General features: G+C 38.9%; 1 protein-coding gene across 1 annotated transcript in view; it reads left to right on the forward strand.

Moving 5' to 3' along the window:
- syn2b (synapsin IIb) overlaps positions 1-22,638 on the forward strand; it is a 372,959-nt gene that overhangs the window by 317,007 nt on the left and 33,314 nt on the right. Inside the window, exons 6-8 of the mRNA XM_059944068.1 lie at positions 10,874-10,936; positions 11,517-11,659; positions 14,102-14,176. Of these exons, the coding sequence (XP_059800051.1) occupies positions 10,874-10,936; positions 11,517-11,659; positions 14,102-14,176 (281 nt within the window). The remainder of the gene's footprint in view (positions 1-10,873; positions 10,937-11,516; positions 11,660-14,101; positions 14,177-22,638) is intronic.

The following is a 22,638-nucleotide window of genomic DNA, read 5'->3' on the forward strand; positions in this document are numbered from 1 at the left end:
TGGGGGTACATGTCCACAGATCCCTTAAAGTTGCCTCACAGGTAGATAGAGTAGTTAAGAAAACTTATGGGGTGTTAGCTTTCATAAGTCGAGGGATAGAGTTTAAGAGTCACGAGGTAATGATGCAGCTCTATAAAACACTGGTTAAGCCACACTTGGAGTACTGTGTCCATTTCTGGTCGCCTCACTATAGGAAAGACGTGGAAGCATTGAAAAGGGTACAGAGGAGATTTACCAGGATGCTGCCTGGTTTAGAGAGTATGGATTATGATCAGAGAATAAGGGAGCTAGGGCTTTACTCTTTGGAGAGGAGGAGGATGAGAGGAGACGTGATAGAGGTATACAAGATATTAAGAGTAATAGATAGAGTGGACAGCCAGTGCCTCTTCTCCAGGGCACCACTGCTCAATACAAGAGGACATGGCTTTAAGGTAAGGGGAGGGAAGTTCAAGAGGGATATTAGAGGGAGGTTTTTTACTCAGAGTGGTTGGTGCATAGAACGCACTGCCTTGAGTCAGTGGTGGAGGCAGATACACTAGTGAAATTTAAGAGACTACTAGATAGGTATATGGAGGAATTTAAGGTGTGGGGGTTATATGGGAGGCAGGGTTTAAGGGTCGGCACAACATTGTGGGCCGAAGGCACTGTAATATGCTGTACTGTTCTATGTTTCCATCCACAGTACTTGCAACATCTAAGTCGCCTTGGCTATACATTGCTTAGACTGCCTCCCACCTTTACTTTATGGTGGGTACTTTCTGCTGTTGGCCAGCCAACAGTCTCACCACAGAGATTTGAACAAAACTATGTCAATTCAGCATTGAGGGAAGTAAGAGGACCTTGTTACACAGCAGGAAGATTTAAAACATTTTCTATGCCATATTTGAGGAAGAGCTGTTCAACTAGGAACAGTATTCCGCACAATATTTTCCACAAATCAACAAAATGATCATGGTCATATTTGTATTTATAAGAGGTTTCTATGTGCAAACTGACTGGAGCATTTTACCACATTACAAGAAATTACACTGTAAAACTACCTCATTGGTAAATCGTAAACACAAGAGATTCTGTAGATGTTTGAAATGTTGAATAACACACAGAAAATGCCAGAGAAACTCTCAGGTCAGGCAGCAACTATGGAGGGAAATGAATGATGTTTCAGGCCAAGACCCTTCATTTTTTGGGCCATTTTCCTCCATCAACGCTGCTTGACCTGCTGCGTTCCTCCAGTATTTTGAATACAGTCCACATAGATCAATTCACTACATTGGTACCTTGAGATAGCACAAGGTAAAACAATAACAGCCAGAATAAAGTGTTACAGTGCAGTTTGACAGTAAGATGCAAGGTCACAATGTGGTAGGACAAGAGTCTATCTTACTGTACTAGGGAAACATTCACTAATCTTATAACATCAGGGTAGAAGCTGCCATGAGACTAGTGGACATACTTTCAGGCTTGTCTGCCCTTCTGCCCATGATTTTAAAGTGCTTTGGGACAACCTGCCATTTTGAGATGAGATATCAAAGCAAATCTTTCTTTTACAATCATTTCGTAATTATTATTCCTCTCCAGCACCTTGTTCATTCTTGATCCAGACACCTTGATCTCTCATAACAAGTTATTTCCCATGGTACTTACTGTTCTTGAGTTTGTACAAATGAAAATAATCTTAATTCACAACCTTTACACATAAATTGTGTTTGACTTCTGGATTTAAATACAAAATATACTGACCCTTAACTTTCAGAGAAATTACTTGCAAATAAAATTCACTTCAATCAATATGTATTTACTTTGTTAAAGATCATTTATTATTGTAGATAAATGTCTTCCCAATAAGTTAGTAACTGGATAAAAATAATACAATAACAAATTACTCATTAATACAAACTCTGACTAATAAATTAGGTATTGGAAAATTAATTTGGTTGAACAAGGTCATCTTGGTTTTTAACTACTCTACCAATTTCATATGATATTGACTCTAACTCCACAAAAACATCTACAAACTCTCAAATAAATTACTTCCTAATATATAATTAAATGCCATTCTTTCCAATTCAATATATCAGTGAGGTTCTCAATTACTTGGCTCGTTCTAAACGCTATCACCAATGTTTATCTTCATCTTGATCCTCAACCATGCATTTTTCCAGTTTCTTAGCCTATTCAGCCAGATGTCAATAAAAAAAGGTGATGTTGTCCTCAGTCTGTCATTCTTTGTAACACAACACTTTACAGTACCAGCAGACTGACTGGCAGAGGGGGTGGGGTGGCTCTGTTGGTGAGGAATGATATTCGGTTCCTTGCAAGGGGGGACATAGAATCTGGGGATGTAGAGTCAGTATGGATAGATCTGAGAAATTCTATGGGTAGAAAGACCCTAATGAGAGTTATCTACAGGCCCCCTAACAGCAGTCTGGATGTAGGGTGTAAGTTGAATGAAGAGTTAAAATTGGCATGTCGCAAAGGTAATGATACAGTTGTCATGGGGGATTTCAACATGCAGGTAGACTGGGAGAATCAGAATGGTACTGGACCCCAAGAAAGGGAGTTTGTGGAGTGCCTCCAAAATGGATTCTTAGAACAGCTTGTACTGGAGCCTACCAGGGAGAAGGCAATTCTAGATTTAGTGTTGTGCAATGAACCAGATTTGATCAGGGACCTCGAGGTAAAGGAACCATTAGGAGGTAGTGACCATAATATGATATGTTTTAACCTGCAGTTTGAGAAGGAGAAGGGAAAATCGGATGTGTCAGTATTACAGTTGAAAAGGGAACTATGGAGCTATGAGGGAAGAGCTGGCCAAAGTTCAATGGAACAATACCCTAGCAGGGAAGACAGTGGAACAAAAATGGCAGGTATTTCTGGGAATAATGCAGAAGGTGCAGGATCGGTTCATTCCAAAGAGGAAGAAAGATCCTAAGGGGAGTAAGGGGCGGCCGTGGCTGATGAGGGAAGTAAAGGGCAGTATAAAAATAAAAGAGAAGTATAACATAGCAAAGATGAGTGGGGAACTGGAGGACTGGGAAGCTTTTAAAGAGCGACAGAAGATAACAAAAAAAGCAATATGCCAAGAAAAAATGAGGTACGAAGGTAAACTAGCCAAGAATATAAAAGAGGATAGTAAAAGCTTCTTTAGGTATTTGAATACCAGAAAAATAGTTAAGACCAAAATTGGGCCATTGAAGACAGAAACTGGTGAATTTATTATGGGGAACAAGGAAATGGCAGATGAGTTGAACAGGTACTTTGGATCTGTCTTCACTAGGGAAGACACAAACAATCTCCCAGATGTAATAGTGGCCAAAGGAACTAGGGTAAAGGATGAACTGAAGGAAATTTATATTAGGCAAGAAATGGTGTTGGATAGACTATTCAGTCTGAAGGCTGATAAGTCCCCGGGACCTGATGGGCTGCATCCCAGGGTAATTAAAGAGGTGGCTCTAGAAATCGTGGATACATTGGTAATCATTTTATAATGTTCTATAGATTCAGGAACAGTTCCTGCTGATTGGAGGGTGGCTAATGTTGTCCCACTTTTCAAGAAAGAAGGGAGAGAGAAAACAGGGAATAGTAGACTGGTTAGCCTGACATCAGTGGTGGGAAAGATGCTGGAGCCAATTATAAAAGAGGAAATTACGACACATTTGGATAGCAGTAGAAGGATCAGTCCAAGTCAGCATGGATTTATGAAGGGAAAATCATGCTTGACTAATCTTCTGGAGTTTTCTGAGGATGTAGCTATGAAAATGGACAAGGGAGAACCAGTGGATGTAGTGTACCTGGACTTCCAGAAAGCTTTTGATAAAGTCCTACATAGGAGATTAGTGGGCAAAATTAGGGCACATGGTATTGGGGGCAGAGTACTGACATGGATTGAAAATTGGCTGGCTGACAGGAAACAAAGAGTAGTGATTAACGGGTCCCTTTTGGAATGGCAGGCTGTGACCAGTTGGATACCGCAAGGTTCGGTGCTGGGACCGCAGCTGTTTACAATATACATTAATGATTTAGATGAAGGGATTAAAAGTAGCATTAGCAAATTTGCTGATGACACAAAGCTGGGTGGCAGTGTGAAATGTCGGGAGGATGTTATGAGAATGCAGGGTGACTTGGACAGGTTGGGTGAGTGGGCAAATGTATGGCAGATGCAGTTTAATGTGGATAAATGTGAGGTTATCCACTTAGGTGGCAAGAACAGGAAGGCAGATTACTATCTAAATGGAGTCAAGTTAGGAAAAGGGGAAGTACAATGAGATCTAGGTGTTCTTGTACATCAGTCAATGAAAGCAAGCATGCAGGTACAGCAGGCAGTGAAGAAAAGAGGTCCTTCTGCAGCTGTACAGGGCCCTGGTGAGACCCCACCTGGAGTATTGTGTGCAGTTTTGGTCTCCAAATTTGAGAAAGGACATTCTTGCTATTGAAGGAGTGCAGTGTAGGTTCACAAGGTTAATTCCTGGAATGGCGGGACTGTCATATGTTGAAAGATTGGAGCAACTGGGCTTGTATACACTGGAATTTAGAAGGATGAGAGGGGATCTGATTGAAACATATAAGATTGTTAAGGGACTGGACACACTGGAGGCAGGAAGGGTGATGGGTGAGTCCAGAACTAGAGGCCACAGTTTAAGAATAAGAGGTAGGCCATTTAGAACAGAGATGCAGAAAAACTTTTTCACCCAGAGTGGTGGATATGTGGAATGCTCTGCCCCAGAAGGCAGTGGAGGCCAAGTCTCTGGATGCATTCAAGAGAGAGTTAGATAGAGCTCTTATAGATAGCGGGGTCAAGGGATATGGGGAGAGGGCAGGAACGGGGTACTGATTGTGTATGATCAGCCATGATCACAGTGAATGGCGGTGCTGGCTAGAAGGGCCAAATGGCCTACTCCTGCACCTACTGTCTATTGTCTGTTGTCTATTGTCAAACCAGGTTCAATTCCTGCCACTACCTGTAAAGAGTTTATATGTTCTCAGGTTTCCTCCAGGTGCTCCGGTTTCCTCCCACAATCTAAAGACATTTCAGTTGGTAGGTTAATTGATCATTGTAAATTGTCCCGTGATTAAATCGAGGGTTGCTTTGTGGCATACCTCAAAGAGCCAGAAGGTCAACTCCATGCTTTATTTCAATAAAATAAATTGCTGAAATATTAAATACACAAGTTATGTTTCCAGCTGTGCTGCAGTGTTTTAATCATAAATCTTTGAAATTAAGTATAGATAATACCTCTGCAACTGAAGATTTATAAGTAAATGTTGCATTAGCAGTTTAATGTTTAAGTTTATGAATAAGGTGAAATAATTTGAAGTGTACCTGGTTATTAACAAAAGGGAATATGTCAGTATCCAGAATCATGATCAATGATCCACTCGAATTTATTGCTTATAATGGCACCACTGAAAAGCACACTGTGAATCTTGTAGGGAAAATATTTTGGAAAGGCAATGTCAGGGGCAGTATGACCTGACAGCAAACCTGAAGCAATGCGAGGAATATCCTTTATTACTATTTCACAGGATTTTTTTGTTTTGCCTCAGTGGTCTACCAATAAATAAGCAAGGTCGTTTTCTCTGGCTGCATTAGTGTTTGGTATCCTGGGGTTGGGGGTTGGGAGGTGTTGCTACTGCACAGGATCAAAAGAAGCTGCAGAAAGTATAATACAAGCAGGCTTTTTCCACTGAGGCTAGGGGAGAAAAAAACCCAGAGGACGTGGGTTAAGGGTGAAGGGGGAAACATTTAAAGTGGACATTAGGGGTGGGCTTCTTCACACAGAGAGTGGTGGGAGTGTGGAATGAGCTGCCAGATGAAGTGGTAAATGCGGGCTCACTTTTAGCATTTAAGAAAAACTTGGACAGGTACATGGATGAGAGGTGTATGGAGGGATATGGTCCAGGTGCAGGTCAGTGGGACTAGGCAGAAAAATGGTTTGGCACAGCCAAGAAGGGCCAAAAGGCCTGTTTCTGTGCTGTAATGTTCTATAGCTCTAAAGTTGTGAACTCAGTCAGTTCCATCATGGCCTCTGTTGCATCCAGGACATCTTCAAGGAGCAATGTGTCAAAAATATCCATCATTAAGGACTCCCATCATCTCATTGTTACCATCAGGAAGGAGGTACAAGAGCTTGAAAGCACACACTCAATGATTCAGGAACAGCTTCATCCCCTCTGCCATTAGATTTCTGTATAGACATTGAACCCATGAACACTACAGTATCTCACTACTTTTTTTGACCTACTTATTTAACTATTTAATATATATTTACTAACTGTGATTCACAGATTTTATTATGTATTGCAATGTACTGCTGCTGCAAAAAACAACAAGTTTCACAACATATGCTGGTGATATTAAACCTGATTCTGATTTGCAGAACTAAGCAGTAGATCACTTTTCATGCTAAGCATAAGAGTAGATATCCTGGAAGTGAGGACACAAAGCACAAAGCAGAATCAGATAAGCAAAAAAGATAATCAATTTGCTTACCATAACACAGCATATCAAAGTGACTCTGATGGGAATTGCCACATAATAGGCAGTCAAAAGGATATTTTCTAAATGAGTAACACTGTACAGTCAGTATGAAATCTATTTGTTATGAAGACAAAGCAATAGGTGTGGAGACGGAACATTGACATTGTATGAACAACGACTGATAGATCTGTTAGGTAATAATAACTGACTTATCTGTTTGGTAGCAGAATATTTTGTATTTTTTAATTTTCTGCATGGCCCCTTCATTTATGCGCTTATTATGATAGTCTGACTGATTAAAGTAAATGGTTGTGTAACTTGGCATTTTCTCTGTTCATTTATTCCATGACTGATAACACTGGACGTTTATTTTCAAATATGTTGCTTCTTTTATCTGTTTGGTAGCAGAATATTTTGTATTAACTTTAATTTTCTGCATGGCCCCTTCATTTATGCACTTATTATGGTAGTCTGACTGATTAAGGTAAATGGTTGTGTAGCTTGGCATCTTGTCTGTTCATTTATTCCATGACTGATAACACTGGACGTTTATTTTCAAATATGTTGCTTCTTCAGATTTTTCTTTTGTTCATGATAGACTGCTTGACGGTAAACACAAATATAATTTCAGTCTACTGGTATCATGTAGAAATTTGGAGAAACAAGAAATCAACTTTTATTGAACATAATGTGTTTAATTGCATAACAGTGCTGACACTTTGCAATAGTTCAACTAAGCTAAGAATGTTTTGTTAATGATTTTTTATTTGTACTCGGTGTCTGAGCATTGGATTTAAGTGTCCAACAATTATCAACCAGCATTGATGGATTCCTGTTGCCCTCATACCACCTCCCCATTGTTGCAATGTCCCAGTGAAACCTTTCACCATGCTTGTCACTGACAGCATCAGAATTTGCAGGGAATAAGTCAAAATGGGAATACAGAAAATAAGTCTTCAGTGACTTGTTGCACTTCATGGTTTTGTGTGCTTGAAGCATGTTGTCAACAAGCTGCATAAGGTTTGGTGCCCTATAGTTGCCAAGAAAATTTTCAACAACGTCTTTAAATGCCTTCCATGCATTAGAATTTCTTCAATTGCCTGTCATTGATGGCTTGTTTGATTCGTTGCCAATAAAAATGCCTTCCTGAAATTTTGGCATCAGTTATTCTGGGAAACATCTGTCTCAAATATCAAAATGCTTCACAGAAGTTTATAGACTTTCTAAAAGCCTGTCCTGCCATGCAGCACAAACAAGAGAAAATCTGCAGATGCTGGAAATCTAAGCAACACACACAATATACTAGAGGAACTCAGCAGGCCAGGCAGCATCTATGAATACGAGACCCTGCAGCAGGACTGGAGAAAAAAATATGAGGAGTAGGTTTGAAAGGTGGGGGAGGGGATGGGGAAACACATGATCATAGGTGAAACAGGTGGGTGGAGGGAAGGGTGAAATAAAGAGCTAGGAAGTTGGTGAAAGAGATATAGGGCTGGAGAAGGGGGAGTCTGATAGGAGAGGACAGAAAGCCATGTAAGAAAGAAAAATGGGGAGGAGCATCAGAGGGAGGCAATGGGCAGGCAAGGAGATAAGGTGAGCGAGGGATACATTGTTGTTGTTAGCAGGTCTGGGTAAGCACGTAGTCAAAGAGTCAAAGGGCCACAGAGATCACAGAGGAGGAGCAGTGAGAGAGGGTTTCACTGAACTCCCATTGAAGGGAAGATTTAAACTTCTTCAGGGTAGGCATCCCTGGAAGAGACTTCACAGTGCAGTAATCCAATCACAAACAAGAGAAAATCTGCAGATGCTGGAAGTCCAAGCAACACACACAAAATGCTGGAGGAACTCAGCAGGCCAGGCAGCATTTGTAGGAAAAGAGTACAGTTGACGTTTCAAGCTGTTTCTTTCATCAATCAACTTCCCAGCTCTCTACTTCACCCTTCCCCTTCCTGGTTTCCATCTATCACCTTTGTTTTAAAGAGATGATATTGTTCCTAAAACCTAAAAGTATTAGTTTCCCCTCACAGATATCATCCCATCCTTAGTAAATCTTGAGGTTACATTGAGTAGGCAATTAGAAACAACAAGTGGGAAAGAGGATGTGTTTCCAGAGTCTGGATCCATAATCACCTGGCTGAAGAATCTCAGGATCAAGAACTGTTGGGCCACTTTTAAATGAAGGAAGCACATTCACCATTAAGAGAATGTACAACATAAACGTAAGATCTTCAGAGACTGCTGCAGAGATATAGTATCTGTATGCCTTCCACTGAAGCTCATATTATTATTATTGGTTTTGTCAGATTGAATTGAATTGAATTGAATTGATTTTATTTCTTATATCCTTCACATACATAAGCAGTAAAAATCTTTACGTTAGGTCTCTGTCTAAATGTGCAATGTGCAAGTTATAGGAATTTGCAGCAAAAAGTATGTACAGTAAGATATACAACAGAACAGTCAATATAGCTTAGAAATACAATTAATCAGTCTGATGGCCTGGTGGAAGAAGCTGTCCCAGAGCCTGTTGGTCCTGGCTTTAATGCTGCAATACTGTTTCCCAGATGGTAGCAACTGGAACAGTTTGTGGTTGGGGTGTCTTGGGTCCCCAATGATCCTTCAGGCCCTTTTTACCCACCAATCACCGTAAATGTTCTGAATAATGGGAAGTTCACATCCACAGATGCGCGGTCCGCACCACTCTCTGCAGAGTCTTGTGATTGAGGGAAGTGCAGTTCCCATACCAGGCAGTGATAAGCCAGTCAGGATGCTTTCAATTGTGCCCCTGAATAGCAATGTTGCTTCCAGCCTCCAAATTAAGTGAGTTCTTTTCTGTTAAATGGCAAGGTTAAGAGTTTTTGGATTTAATTTGACTACTGTATTTGCAAAGTCAGAACACTATATCAATCTGAATACTGCACCTCAAATACAGATACAGCATACTTTTCATTGGATCCCTGAGGAACTAATATGTAGGCTTATCACAGGATTGTCAGGAATGAATTAACCTGCCAGTTGCTACTGGAAAAGAACAGACATGTGAACTCAGACATTTGACTGGTTAAATAATTAGCTGACTGGACTTAAACATTTAGACACATCATATGTGATGACTAACAGGATTTCTCAGATCTCAGAAGTGAAATATTAGGCTGTGACCTACTGTAAACATAATAACTCTATTGTTAGCCAGACTTGAGTGGGTTTGGAACTTTCAGCACGGAATTATAAGGCTACTGTAAATTTAGCTGCTATGCTATAAACGATGAAGAACAAGAGTGGTTTGCAATGGCTGGCTTGAAGACCTAGTTTCTTTACAGTAATTTTTATGTAATTATGAACATATTTATCCTGAAAATAATTTAATGATATTTGATTATATGTATTGCCCTTTGGAATAGGACACAGACCTGAAAATTGATGTGTGCCCAAAGAACCCATTGTCACTGGGGGTCATGGCAATATCTGTTTTAGAAATTGTCCCATTTCTGATACTATGTGCTCCTAGGTGGACAATGAGGGAAGCAATCAGATGAAAATCTAACCTTGGTACCCCAGTGATTTCCTATTGGGTGTAACACCCAAACAAGGACAATCGGGATGATTTCTTACATAAAATTGATTCTTAACATTGTTGTTGGAGCTCTGAGCTAAGATATTCATCCATTTGAATTAATTCTAAGTCATGGCAATGCAATGCAGTTGCTTGCCTTCAGAGGCAGGTACTGAGTACAAGAACTGAGATATCACATTGCAGGTTTACAAGACATTGGCTATACCATACTTCCATTCATGTATTGTGTGCACTTCTGGTCATGACACTATGTGTTCAGAAGAGATTCACCAAAAAGGTTTTAGTTACAAGGGTGGGGGGTTGTTTTCACTGGAATACAGAAGGCTGAGGTGTGATGGTGTAGAGGTTTATAAGATTATGAGGGGCATACACAGGAAAAATAGTCACAGTCATTTTTCAATGGTAGAGGAGTCTAAAACTAGAGAATATATGAAGATAAGGTTTTTCCCACAAAGAAGGTGGTGCATGTTTGGAGCATTATGTCAGAGGAGGTAGCGGAGGCAGGTATCACAACATTAAAAATCATTTGAAAACATACATGGATAGGAAAGGAATAAAGGGATAAAAACCAAATACAGAAAAATGGGATTAGCTTAGATAAGCATTTCAATAGGCATGGACAAGTCAGGCTGAAGGGTCTGTTTCTGCTTTGTACGACTCTCTTGACTTGCCTTATAGAGGTAATCATGAACAGGACTCGATGTTCTTGAGAATATTGAAATGGTACTTTTTTTTATAATACACAATATGTTCCAATAAAGCATGTTGTGAATATAAATGAAATCTAATATATCTGTTGGGAATACTTTCTGTGTTTTCAGTTAACCATGCCAACATTCCCTGTTGTTGTGAAGATTGGGCATGCTCACTCAGGCATGGGAAAGGTAACTAACCTTGTACTGTTAATCAACCTAACACTTAGCATTAAATTAATACTGTGTCAAAATGACTGGGTTGAACAGAAAGATTCATCTAAAATTTAATTTAGATATTCTCACTGCTTCCCAGTAATGCTGTGTTGCTCCATTACAGGGCCATGGGGCTGCATTTCCTTCATGTCAATTAATGCACTCTGTTTACATTTCGATGACCAAGTGCTTGAAGGGTTAGGAAATTGTTTGCAACTTTGAACAGAGTTCTTTTAAAACTGTAATTGATGCATTGTATGTTGAGTTATGGAATAGAATCATAATATAGGTACTTGAGAAATTAATTTTAAAATTCTCATTAAACAAAATTATCCACCTCCTGAAATATATTGTGACTTGAAATTCAGAAGTTTATTTCAAATTGTACTTTGTTTTTCATGCACTGTTGAATTATGCAATGGGTGGGCACTTGAGGAAATTTGTTTAATCAATCATATTAAATAAAATGTAACATTTCAGCAGATCCACTTCATCTGTTTCTCTTTTTTTTCTCTTCTACCTTTCCCCCATGCTACCTTTTTCTGGATGGCACCAGGTGAAAGTAGAAAACCATTACGATTTTCAGGATATAGCAAGTGTTGTAGCCTTGGCAAACACCTACGCCACAACAGAACCCTTCATAGACTCCAAATATGATATAAGGATTCAAAAAATAGGCAGTAATTACAAGGCTTACATGTGAGCAAACCTTATTAACCGAAATCACTTTCTGTAGTAATAATATTTTCAAATGACTTTGTATTTATGTTCATTAATCACGAATCCTCTAACTTTTTTGTGTATCCTTACTGTTCTACTGATTATTTTCCAAATCAGGTGTAATAGTAACAATTTTAGAACACTTCCCACCTGCCTTATGGGCAGGTGAGTGCCATGTTTAATGAGCTGCTATTGGCAAAATATTTAATTAAAGACTCCATAATTTCCACTTCAACTTAGAAGTGCTTGTTGCAGACAACACAACTAAACAAGCTGCACTTTCTAGACTTATTTAGTATTCTAATAATTATACCTGCAATAGTTTGCAAGGCTGCCGTGAATTAATGAAAGCTACATACAAATAACTTATGGTGTTTGGCTTTTCTTTGACAATATCACACTGAAGAAAAAGTATGGGCAACCAAAAATAATGTTCTTACTTTTTTTGATATACTCCTCTTGTTACTGAGATAAAAATCATGAGATTAAAACATTCTTCCAATAGCTACCCTAATATATTTTGATCCAATACATATATTCAAGATTATGGTCACCTACCTACAGGAAATTTATCAATAAGATTGAAAGAGTACAAAGAAAATTTACAAGGATGTTGCTGGGACTTGTGGAACTTGTTATAGGGAAAGGTCAACTAGGTTATGACTTTATTTCCTGGAGTGTGGGAAAATAAAGGGAGATTTGATAGAGGTATACAAAACTATGAGGGGACGAGGGGTATAGATAGGGTAAATGCAAGCATGCTTTTTCCACTAAGGTTGGGTAAGATCAGAGGTCATAGGTTAGGGGTGAAAAGTGAAATATTTCAGAGCAGTTTAAACAAGAACATCGATTAAAGGGGTATGGAGGCTCTGATCCAGGTCCAGGTCAAAAGGACTAGGCAGAATAACATTTTGGCACAGAGCAACTGACCGAAGGGCCTGTTTCTGTGCTGTTGTGATCTATTACATTTTGTACTTCATGTGCTTTGCGTGGAATTGTATTAAACAATTGATATGCAATGCACATTCTTTTCACTTTAAAATCTATCAAAAATACTTCAAATTTCATCTTGTACATAATTTTGGCTTTATCCAATATGTTTTTCATGTTTATCCATGCAGGATATTTATTATTTTTGTTATCAGTCTGTACAATCTTTTGAAATAATCCATGGAAATTGCATACATAAATATTTCTTTGTGCCACAACTTAATAATTAATGGAATTGCTTTATTAAAATTCAATTCACTTCAAGATATAATCCAATAGGTAAGAACAAATGCCCAAATAAGTACAAATTAAATCTGTCAGCCAGAAATTCAAGGTTGATTTTAAAAGATAAATGGGTACTGCTGCTTGGCTGTTTCAAGTGACTGTCCATTTTAAATGCAGGTGTTTTAAGAGTCTAGACAAATGATCTAGGAATATTAATTCTTAATCCCACCATGTCAGCTGAGGAACTTAAATTCAATTTAAGAATTCGGAAAAAAATTAATATCTACAACAATGAGCTTCCAACTACTTCTCCTGCACACTACATAGCATGCTTCACTTGAAATAATTTGGATGGACCACTTCTTTGTTTTTTATTCTCATTTAAATTAGCCAGAAACCTATTTCACAACTTTAATTAATATCTAAACAGTTGATTAACTGTTGGCTGTCAACTAACTACAGTTGCACAAATTTGCAAGTTAAAAAAGAGGGGAAAACATGTAATCTAACTACTGCTGCTTAAGCCTATCAGTGAATTCTCACCCAGGTCAATTTGTCATTGTAGAAAATCTGTTTTCATTCGATTCCTACCTGATAATATTATCATTCCACCTGGTGCAGATATTCTCTATTGGAATCTGTCAGTCTGAAATAGAAATTCATACAACAGGAATATCTGAAAAGGAGTTTCTAAATATAACCAAATACATTACATTTTTACTGTAGTGGAATTAAGGTAAAGGTATAATTTGCAAATAATAATTTCTATCATAGCTCTTTACTACTTACTGTCTGTTCCTCTAGCTGCAGGTCTGCAAGATAAATAGAAAACGTAACAAAATATTACTTTCCTTATATTTGTGAGGAATAATAACTATTTAAGTAAGCGATCAGTTCAGACTGTTCAGTTATGAAACTGAAGTCTGGATGTGAATTTAAACAATGAACAAAGCTGCAATAGTTTTAGTTTCATCATCCTGCAGAGTGCTGTGAAGATTGAGCATTACACTCAGATCCTGTTCAAAACGTAAATGATTATTTGATTAATTAAATGGGCTACAAAAATCCTATTCCATCTGTGAAGTGGTCATTGCATGTAAATTAAGATTAATCATATTTAGAAGACATGCCCATATCTGATTAAACTACAGAAGCATTGAGAAATAAAACCACATATGCCAATTGTAATTTATTTATCCTTCCTAGGAGAACATCAATATCTGGAAACTGGAAAACAAACACTGGATCAGCCATGCTTGAACAGATTGCAATGACAGAAAGGTGGGTATATGACAGAGACAGATAACATCATAGTTAAGACTTCAATATTCCTGTAGAGCTATAGTTAACGGAACGGGGAAAGGAACTCCCCGTTCCCCTCATCAGGTCTTGGCTTCAATGGTGGGGTTGGGAAAAGGATTAGGCCAAGGACCAGATTAAGGATTAAGTAAATGGGAGGTGATCAGTCAGGGGAAATGGTTGAGATTCTTCAAGGGTCTTGTTGGGTCATGGGAGTAGATATTGGTTGTTGCAAGATGAACTTTGAGAGATTGACAAAAATCACTTTTGGGACAATATTATCCAACTTCTGACAAAACAATACAAAAGGAACCTTTCATGGGGAATAATGTCTTTCTGATGTGAATTTATACCAGGTTTTACATGTTCTGAAAAATAACTCATAAATAATTGTTATCATATCTCACTACACAAATATTGAACATCAGTTATTAAAAAAGTGCAATTTGTGCTCGAATTTCAAGTCATTTATCTCCGGTTCAGTTTGGTGTCATTTGGAACAAATATGGTCCTGCACACAGTGAAGTGAAGTCTGGCTTTTTCATTATCTCCTGCATGGCAATAGTAGTGTTTTATGCTGTTTAAGTCTATTTGCATGTTAGCTTTATTAAGACCTATATTTTTAAACAGGAATATTTAAAAGAACACCACAGGAAGTTTCACAAGCTTTGTCTTCTGCACCTGTTGAAATGAGAGAAAAATATTCTTAATTGTTAAAAAAAATTTTCAGGTTATTTTTGTGTCATCTTTTTGTTGTATCTTTAATATTCTTTTCAGAATGTCTTTAACTCTTTAAGGCAAGGTACTATGTCTCAAATGTAGCACTTAGTCACCAGTGCTGAATTATTTGTAAGAAGATGTACCAAGGAATATAGTTGGGGTTGTTAGAAATCAGTCTTTTAGCCCCAGGACTTCACTGGAAGTAGTGTTCTAGGTCAGTTGGATAATCAGTGATTTCCTTTCCGTGTACGGTTGGAACCAGGCATAACTGCTAACAGTTAGACAACTCCATTTGCAACTCAGTGAAGCAGTCCATATCTGCATGAAGTAAATCCGGGACAATGTTAAGACATGTGCTGATAAGCAACAAGCAATAGTTATGTCATAAACATACCAGGGAATAACCAGTATCAATAAGAGAGGATCTGACCATCTACTCCTGAATTTCAATTACCAGCACTGTCACGGGGGTCACTATTGAACTGAAAGAAGTGAACAGGCTGTATAAATACTGTAGCTACAAGAACAAGTGTGAGTCTTAATCTCTTGTGGTGTGTAAATAGCGTCCTGTCATCACAAGGCCTTTCCAGCAGTAGCAAGTCACAAGTCAGGATGAAATTCAATTCTGACCACTTACCTGGAAGTACCTAGCACTAACAGCTCTCAAGAAAGTCAACACTATCCAGGACAATTCAGCTCACTTAATTGACATATCACTAACCACCCTAACTTTTCAATCCCTCCAATGCTGCTACACAGTGTCTGCAGAGAGTACTGGTACCAGTTTATTAGTATTGTCTACAGAACACATTGCAGTTAGTTACCAAGTCTGCTCTAAGAACACTTCATAAACCCATGACCTCTACCACCAAAAACATCAAGGCAGCTGTGGAGGCCAAGTCATTGGGTATATTTAAGACAGAAGTTGATCAGTTCTTGATTACTCAGGGCATGAAAAGATGCGGGGCGAAGGCAGGAGATTGAGGCTAAGAGGCTATGATAAAATGGCGGAGCAGACTCGATGGGCCAAATGCCCTAATGGTCTCATGGCAGCAGGTGTAGGGAAATACCACCACCTACATGTTCCTCTGCAAGTCAAATGCTATCCTGACTTGGAATCGTCAGTCGTTAATTGTCTTTAGATCCAAATCCTGGGACTCCCTGCCCAACAGCACAGTCAGCGTACTCACTCTACCACCTGAAAGACAATTAAGAATGGTCAATAAATATTGGGCTGCCTGCAACACTGAAATCCTAAATATTAATTCAAAAACATCCAAGTAGGCATTTCTGTTTCCTGAGACCAGCTGGAGTTGTCCTCCTTGAGAGTGCAGAACAATGTGTGGACTGTGGACTGAGCATGTGTACATACTGTGAAGCTACTATAATGTGATGATAATGGTACTGCAGTAGATGCAATAGCAGTCAAGCAGAGTCAAAACATTTATGAATGACTGATGTAAGGGGACCAGTTTAGAGTTTCATTATTTATACATAAGCACATCCGCAGTTAACTTGGAACTTAGCTGGACTATATTGTTGTCAACATCATAACTGCTCTTGCTGCTTGTTGTCCTTTCCTGTTATGAAGATGTCTGTATCGTGCTGTACACAAAAATATGATGCAATACAACTAGCATTTTCAATGATTTGTTCACTAACAAAACAAGCACCTAATTTGACTACATTGACTCTATTGCTGCTGTTTGTCACTTTAATATATGGAAATTACGTCAATGGTTATACAGCAGGTGGATGGATGGAAGGACCAAAAGACAAAAATATTGGAAATAACTCAGACAATATGTAGCTCTGGTAATTGATGTTCATGGATCCTTGTGGATAGTTTTCTCCCAGTTTGCCCAATGTAGTGACAAGACCTCCTCCCTACGTCTCAGTTGGGTTTCTGTAATGATGACCAATCAACTGATTGATAAGTATATACTGTAAAGGCCAAGCACTCAGAGGAAACACCAAAAGTGAACAGTGCACTGATGATGTCTCCTCATTTGATGACAAAATGTTCACAAAAGGATTGTCAAGATCGGAGAACAACTTAACTCAAAAAATATTAAAATAATTCAAAAGCAGAAACTGCTTACACTCAAAATTCAGTTACAGCACAATTTAATACATTCTTATATCCTATAATTAAAAAAACAGCTACCAAGGATCAGTCAATATTAAATATTCCTCTTGTTTAGATGAGAAACTGATGTCAGTTGAATAGATCCATTGACTAACACAAAAATACAGATTTTCCCAGCATTTCAACCCACTGAGTTCTTCCAGCAGACTATGTGTTTCAATAAACTGTAACATTTTCCAGTGGACTTACTCCCTAATCTTGGAACATCAGGACATATGTCAGTTTCAGAATATATCCCCTATTAGTTTTCTGATCTGTAAACTGCTTTAATTAATTTGTAGGCTATAGAATCTCTGATAATCTGAAGAGTTATCCAGGATATATTCATTATTATTCTTGCACTGAAGAGAAACTGCAGCACTTGAAATACATTAATGAGAATACTTAAGAAAGTAAAAACTCAGCAAATATCCATTGCAGAAGGTCAATTAGGTATTGTTACTTGGTTGAAGAATTCATTTTGAAACTTGAGCAATTATTTCCCAAGTTTTGATTCTGTGTGACAGATTTTGTATCTACTACAGTACCATTATCATCACATTACTTGGCTTTATGTACACTTGCTCGATTTAGAGGGAACATTGTGCTGGACGTCCAAGAAGGGCAACTCTAGATAGGCTCGGAAAATGTAAATACATTCCATCCCTGCAACAGATGGTGTACTTTGGACGGGGGTATATACACACAAGGCTAGCACGTCCAAACAATATAGAACCAAATCTGGAATCATCAATGCTAAGCATGTTAAAGCTTTCACAAAATTCCTATGAAGTTAAATAATAACAGTCCTGAATTTCAACCTGCATTTTGGTTTCTTTAAGCAAATGTCTGTCCATCTCTCGTGAAGTGAATTCATAGAAGGCAGGAACATTGCTTGTGCTTGGTCTTTCCCTATTCAAACTCATGCAGAAACAAAATTCTGTGATGCTAGCAATTTGAAATAGAAATAGAAAATGCTCAGAACACTCTGCAAGTTAGGCTGGAGTTGTGGAGGTAGAAACGTAGTCAAAAAGCACATAGTTCAGGAACATAGTAGAGCCTAGATCAGGGGTCGGCAACCCATGGCTCTGGAGCCGCATGCGACTCTTTCATCTCTGTGCTGCGGCTCCCCGTGGCTTGTTAGTTTTTGAAATGTAATTCGAAATTTGAAGATTATGGTGATCTTGTACAATCTAAATAAAACGTTGTGGCGACCCCATTTCCTGGCACATCCGAACCGGCTCACAATTAGCCACCGTTCTGGCTAAGGGAGATAGCTTACGGGGGTTTGTGAGTACGTGTCTTTTGGAGCATCCGCGCCCACGGGGGGGGCGGGTTGAGGGAGGCTTTAAAGCAAGGCTGTTTAGTTTGAATAAAGTTATCTTTGACTGCAGTCTTTATTTTAGCGCTGCGTGTAGCACACCGCTACAACGTGTTTTTTATCGCTATTAATATGCGTCACCACTGCCAATGCCTGACACCCGCCAGTGCGCGATTTCTTTTAATTTTTCGATCCAAGGTAGGCTAACTATGGAGTAACCTTCAACCCAACGTCTTTTTTTGGAGTTCAAAATGTTTTTGTTGCATGCAGAAATGTAATTTCGTTTTCTCTGCAGGAGTTCATCAATTTCATAAATGCAACACATTATAGTTTGTTTATACATAGCATAAAGGCAAAAAAAAACGTTGCATGCAGTGTTATTTCATTTTAAATGTCAAACGGGTTTTGTGGCTCCCAGTGTTTTCTTTTCTGTGGGAAATGGGTCCATATGGCTCTTTCAGTGGTAAAGGTTGCCGACCCCTGGCCTAGATGCACATGTCTGCCTGTAGTTGCTGAGCCAGGGAGCTTCTTGGCTCTTCAACTATATACTCATCATAGCTGGTAAATCTACATTATGCTGCCCATAGGGTCATTGTTCTTCATATAAAATGCACATTTAGGTAAACTTTACTTTTTAATTCAATGTATGTTTAGTTTTAATTAACAAATGTATATATTTAAATAAATGTATCTACTATATTTGTCATAACTTGTTCTTTTAGATTTGTTTTGATGATTAAAAACTTTGAGAAATGATAAAGGGCAAGCTTGGCCACTCTTATGACCTTATGGAAGGGTTGAAATGGTGACCCCAGTCTCACAATCAGAAAAAAGTTAGAGTCAAAGAAGTACAGTTCTGAAACAGGCCCTTTGACCCATCTAGCCAATGCCAAAACCATTTAAAACTGCCTTCTCCCATCAACCTGCACAGAGACCGTAGCACTCCATATTCCTACTATCCATGTACCTATCCAAATTACGCTTAAACATTGCAGTTAAACTCACATGCACCACTGGTGCTGGCAGCTCATCCCACACTCACAGCCCTCTGAGTGAAGAAGTTGTCCCCCATGTTCCCCTTAAACTTCTCACCTTTCACCCTTAACCCATGTCCTCTTGTTGTATTCCCACCCAACCTCAGTGGAGAACCTTGGGGATAATGTGTGCAGTACAGTAGGGAGTTCAAAAAAATCAGCTCAAGTTAGTTAAATTTTGTAACATCAAACTATTTGGAAGGAAAGCATGGAGAGTCCAGAATGTAAGTCTAACTTCATTTTTATTTTAAGCAATTCACTAATTTTTACATAAAACCCGCAATTAATTCTTTAAGTAAACAGTATATTTACAATATCACTCAAATACTACTGAAATATTAAATACATAACAAAGTTGGGGTCCAATTCAGGTTGATAGCCTTTCATCTGAAAATTCAAACAAATCTCTGTATCCCAGTCCAACTTTTATTCCAACATCGTCTAGGCTCCAGGGGGCACTTTTACAGTGGGACAAAATATAAAAGACATCATTGTGAATTAAAGGTTTTTTTGTTTTGCCCTGTGTAATAATAATCTCATTTCAAGAAATGTTTTAATGTGCAGCATATCTTAAATAAAAAACATTATTTACGAACCCTTTGAAATGAGTTAGCACCCAAAACACAAGAGAACAGTTAAGGATGGTGGCTATCTATGGACACAGTGTAGATAAGGGGAGTGAATGATCAGTATTGGTATAAACTGATGGTTGACATCCAAGGATCATCTCAGCAAAGAACTGAACAAGCATTTAAAAGATAGATGATCTGGGACAAGCCAAGTATGAACCGAAATGTGCACACAAAGAGCAAATAAAAGGAAAAATAAAAATGATAAGTACACAATAAAAGCAGAAAATGGAAGGAATTCATGCCAACTTCACTAATACCCATTACCTTTCTTTGAGTTGTATCAACAGACTCATTCCTTTCTAGTTTCCATTTCTGTAAATCTAATTAAGTCGCTAATCAGACTTTTGTCTTTTTGAGGATGCCAATAAGCATGATTGTTTATAAATCAGATTCCCAGCGCATGTTTAGATTTTTCTTCTGTTTCCTTTCTTATGATAAACACAGACTTTTGAAATGCATTCCATCCACAGCCAAGTGTCAGGGGCCTACTTGGGATAGGGTTCCCTTGTCCTCACCTACCACCCCACCAGCCTCCAGGTCCAACATATAATTCTCCATACCTTCCACCACCTCCAACAAGACCCCACCACCAAGCACATCTTTCCCTTCCCCCCTCTTTCTGCTTTCTGTAGGGATCGTTCCCTACGTGACTCCTTTGTCCATTGTTCCCACACCCATCCCTTCCCACTGATCTCCCTCCCAGTACTTATCCTTGTAAGTGGAACAAGTGCTACACCTGCCTTTACACTTCCTCCCTCACCACCATTCAGAGCCCCAGACAGTCCTTCCAGGTGAGGTGACACTTCACCTGTGAGCCGGCTGGTGTGATATACTGTGTCCGGCGCTCCCAGTGCGGCCTTCTATATATTGGTGAGATCTGACACAAACTGGGAGACCATTTCGCTGAACACCTACGCTCTGTCCACCAGAGAAAGCAGGATCTCCCAGTGGCCACACATTTTAATTCCGCGTCCCATTCCCATTCTGATATGTCTATCCGTGGCCTCCTCTACTGTCAAGATGTAGCCACACTCAGATTGGAGGAACAACACCTTATATACCGGCTGGGTAGCCTCCAACCTGATGGCATGAACATTGATTTCTCTAACTTCCATTAATGCCACTCCTCCCTTTCTTACCCCATCCCCTATTTATTTATTATTCCCCCCCTTTTTTCTCTTTTTTTTTCTCTCTCTGCCCCTCTCACAATCACTCCTTGCCTGTTCTCCATCTCCCTCTGGTGCTCCCCTCCCCTTTTCTTTCTCCCATCCCATGATCCTTTCCCTTCTCCAGCTCTGTATCCCTTTTGCCCACCAACTTTACAGCTTAGCATCTTAGCTTCATCCCTCCCCCTCCTCTCTTCGCCTATCATTTTGGATCTCACCCTCCCCCTCCCCCTCCCACTTTCAAATCCCTTACTATCTTTTCTTTCAGTTGGTCCTGACAAAGGGTCTCGGCCCGGAACATCGACTGTACTTAATCCTATAGATGCTGCCTGGCCTGCTGCGTTCCACCAGCATTTTGTGTGTATTGCTAGAGTGAACATGAGCATGGAGAAAATGCTTCCAATAGGAGGAGAGTCTATGGACTAGAGGAAACAGGCTTAATATAGAAGGATGTCTCTTTAGAACAGAGATGAGGAATAATTTCTTTAGCCAGAGGGTGGTGTACCAGTGGAATTCATTACCACAGACGGCTATGGAGGCCAAGTCACTGGGTATATTTAAAGCAGAGGTTAATAGGTTCTTGATTAGTAAGGGTATCAAAGTTTATGGGGAGAAGGATAGAGAATGAGGTTGAGAAGAAAAATTCTTTGCTGCCACAAAGTTAACAAACTTCACAATATATGCCAGTGGTACTAAACCTGATTCTGAATTAATGAGTCATGATTGAACAGCTGAGCAGTCTCGATGGACTGAATGGCCTAATCCTGCTCTTATGTTTTACAGTCATACTCTTGGGAAAAATCTTACCCCATCTCGACCAACAATACCCCATCCCAGAGGTACGGAGATGGGGACATAGAGATAGGGAGATAGAGGAGAATCAGACGCACTTGAGGATATTTATATTTTTTCAGATGCAGTTCCAGCTGCTATCTTTTTGTTGTTCCATCACTATAACCTCGCTAGTAGTACAACAGTGAAAACCCTGTTTAATTTTCAGCAATAGCTGGGTAATATTGTGGCAGTGGAAGGGCTAAACGTCTAAAGAGTCTTAGAATGGTTAATGTTTCCCATCAGCAATAGCTCAAAAGCCAATAAGAAACATAATGAGAAAAGAATAGGCAGAGATGACAAGCACAAGAAAAAAAATAGCAGTAATTGTTTAAAATTTGTTCATGGTACATTTATATTCAAACTGATGAATTACTTTAAACATTTTTAAAATCTTATTTTGTAAGTAATTATCATGATGCAAGTCCAATGCTTTGTGTACTTTTAAGCTCGATTAACAAAGCAACAAAACATCTGGTTCCAATTTTCTTGAAAATTATGAAAGATGATATGCCATACTCCAATATTACATTGCATAAACGAGGGATAAAGAGTTTTGTAGAGAAACAGTTCAGCTTATGTTTACTCCAGAGCATATCCATGAAATTATTA

This window comes from Hypanus sabinus, chromosome 19 (assembly GCF_030144855.1).
Source record: "Hypanus sabinus isolate sHypSab1 chromosome 19, sHypSab1.hap1, whole genome shotgun sequence".
NCBI lineage: Eukaryota > Metazoa > Chordata > Chondrichthyes > Myliobatiformes > Dasyatidae > Hypanus > Hypanus sabinus.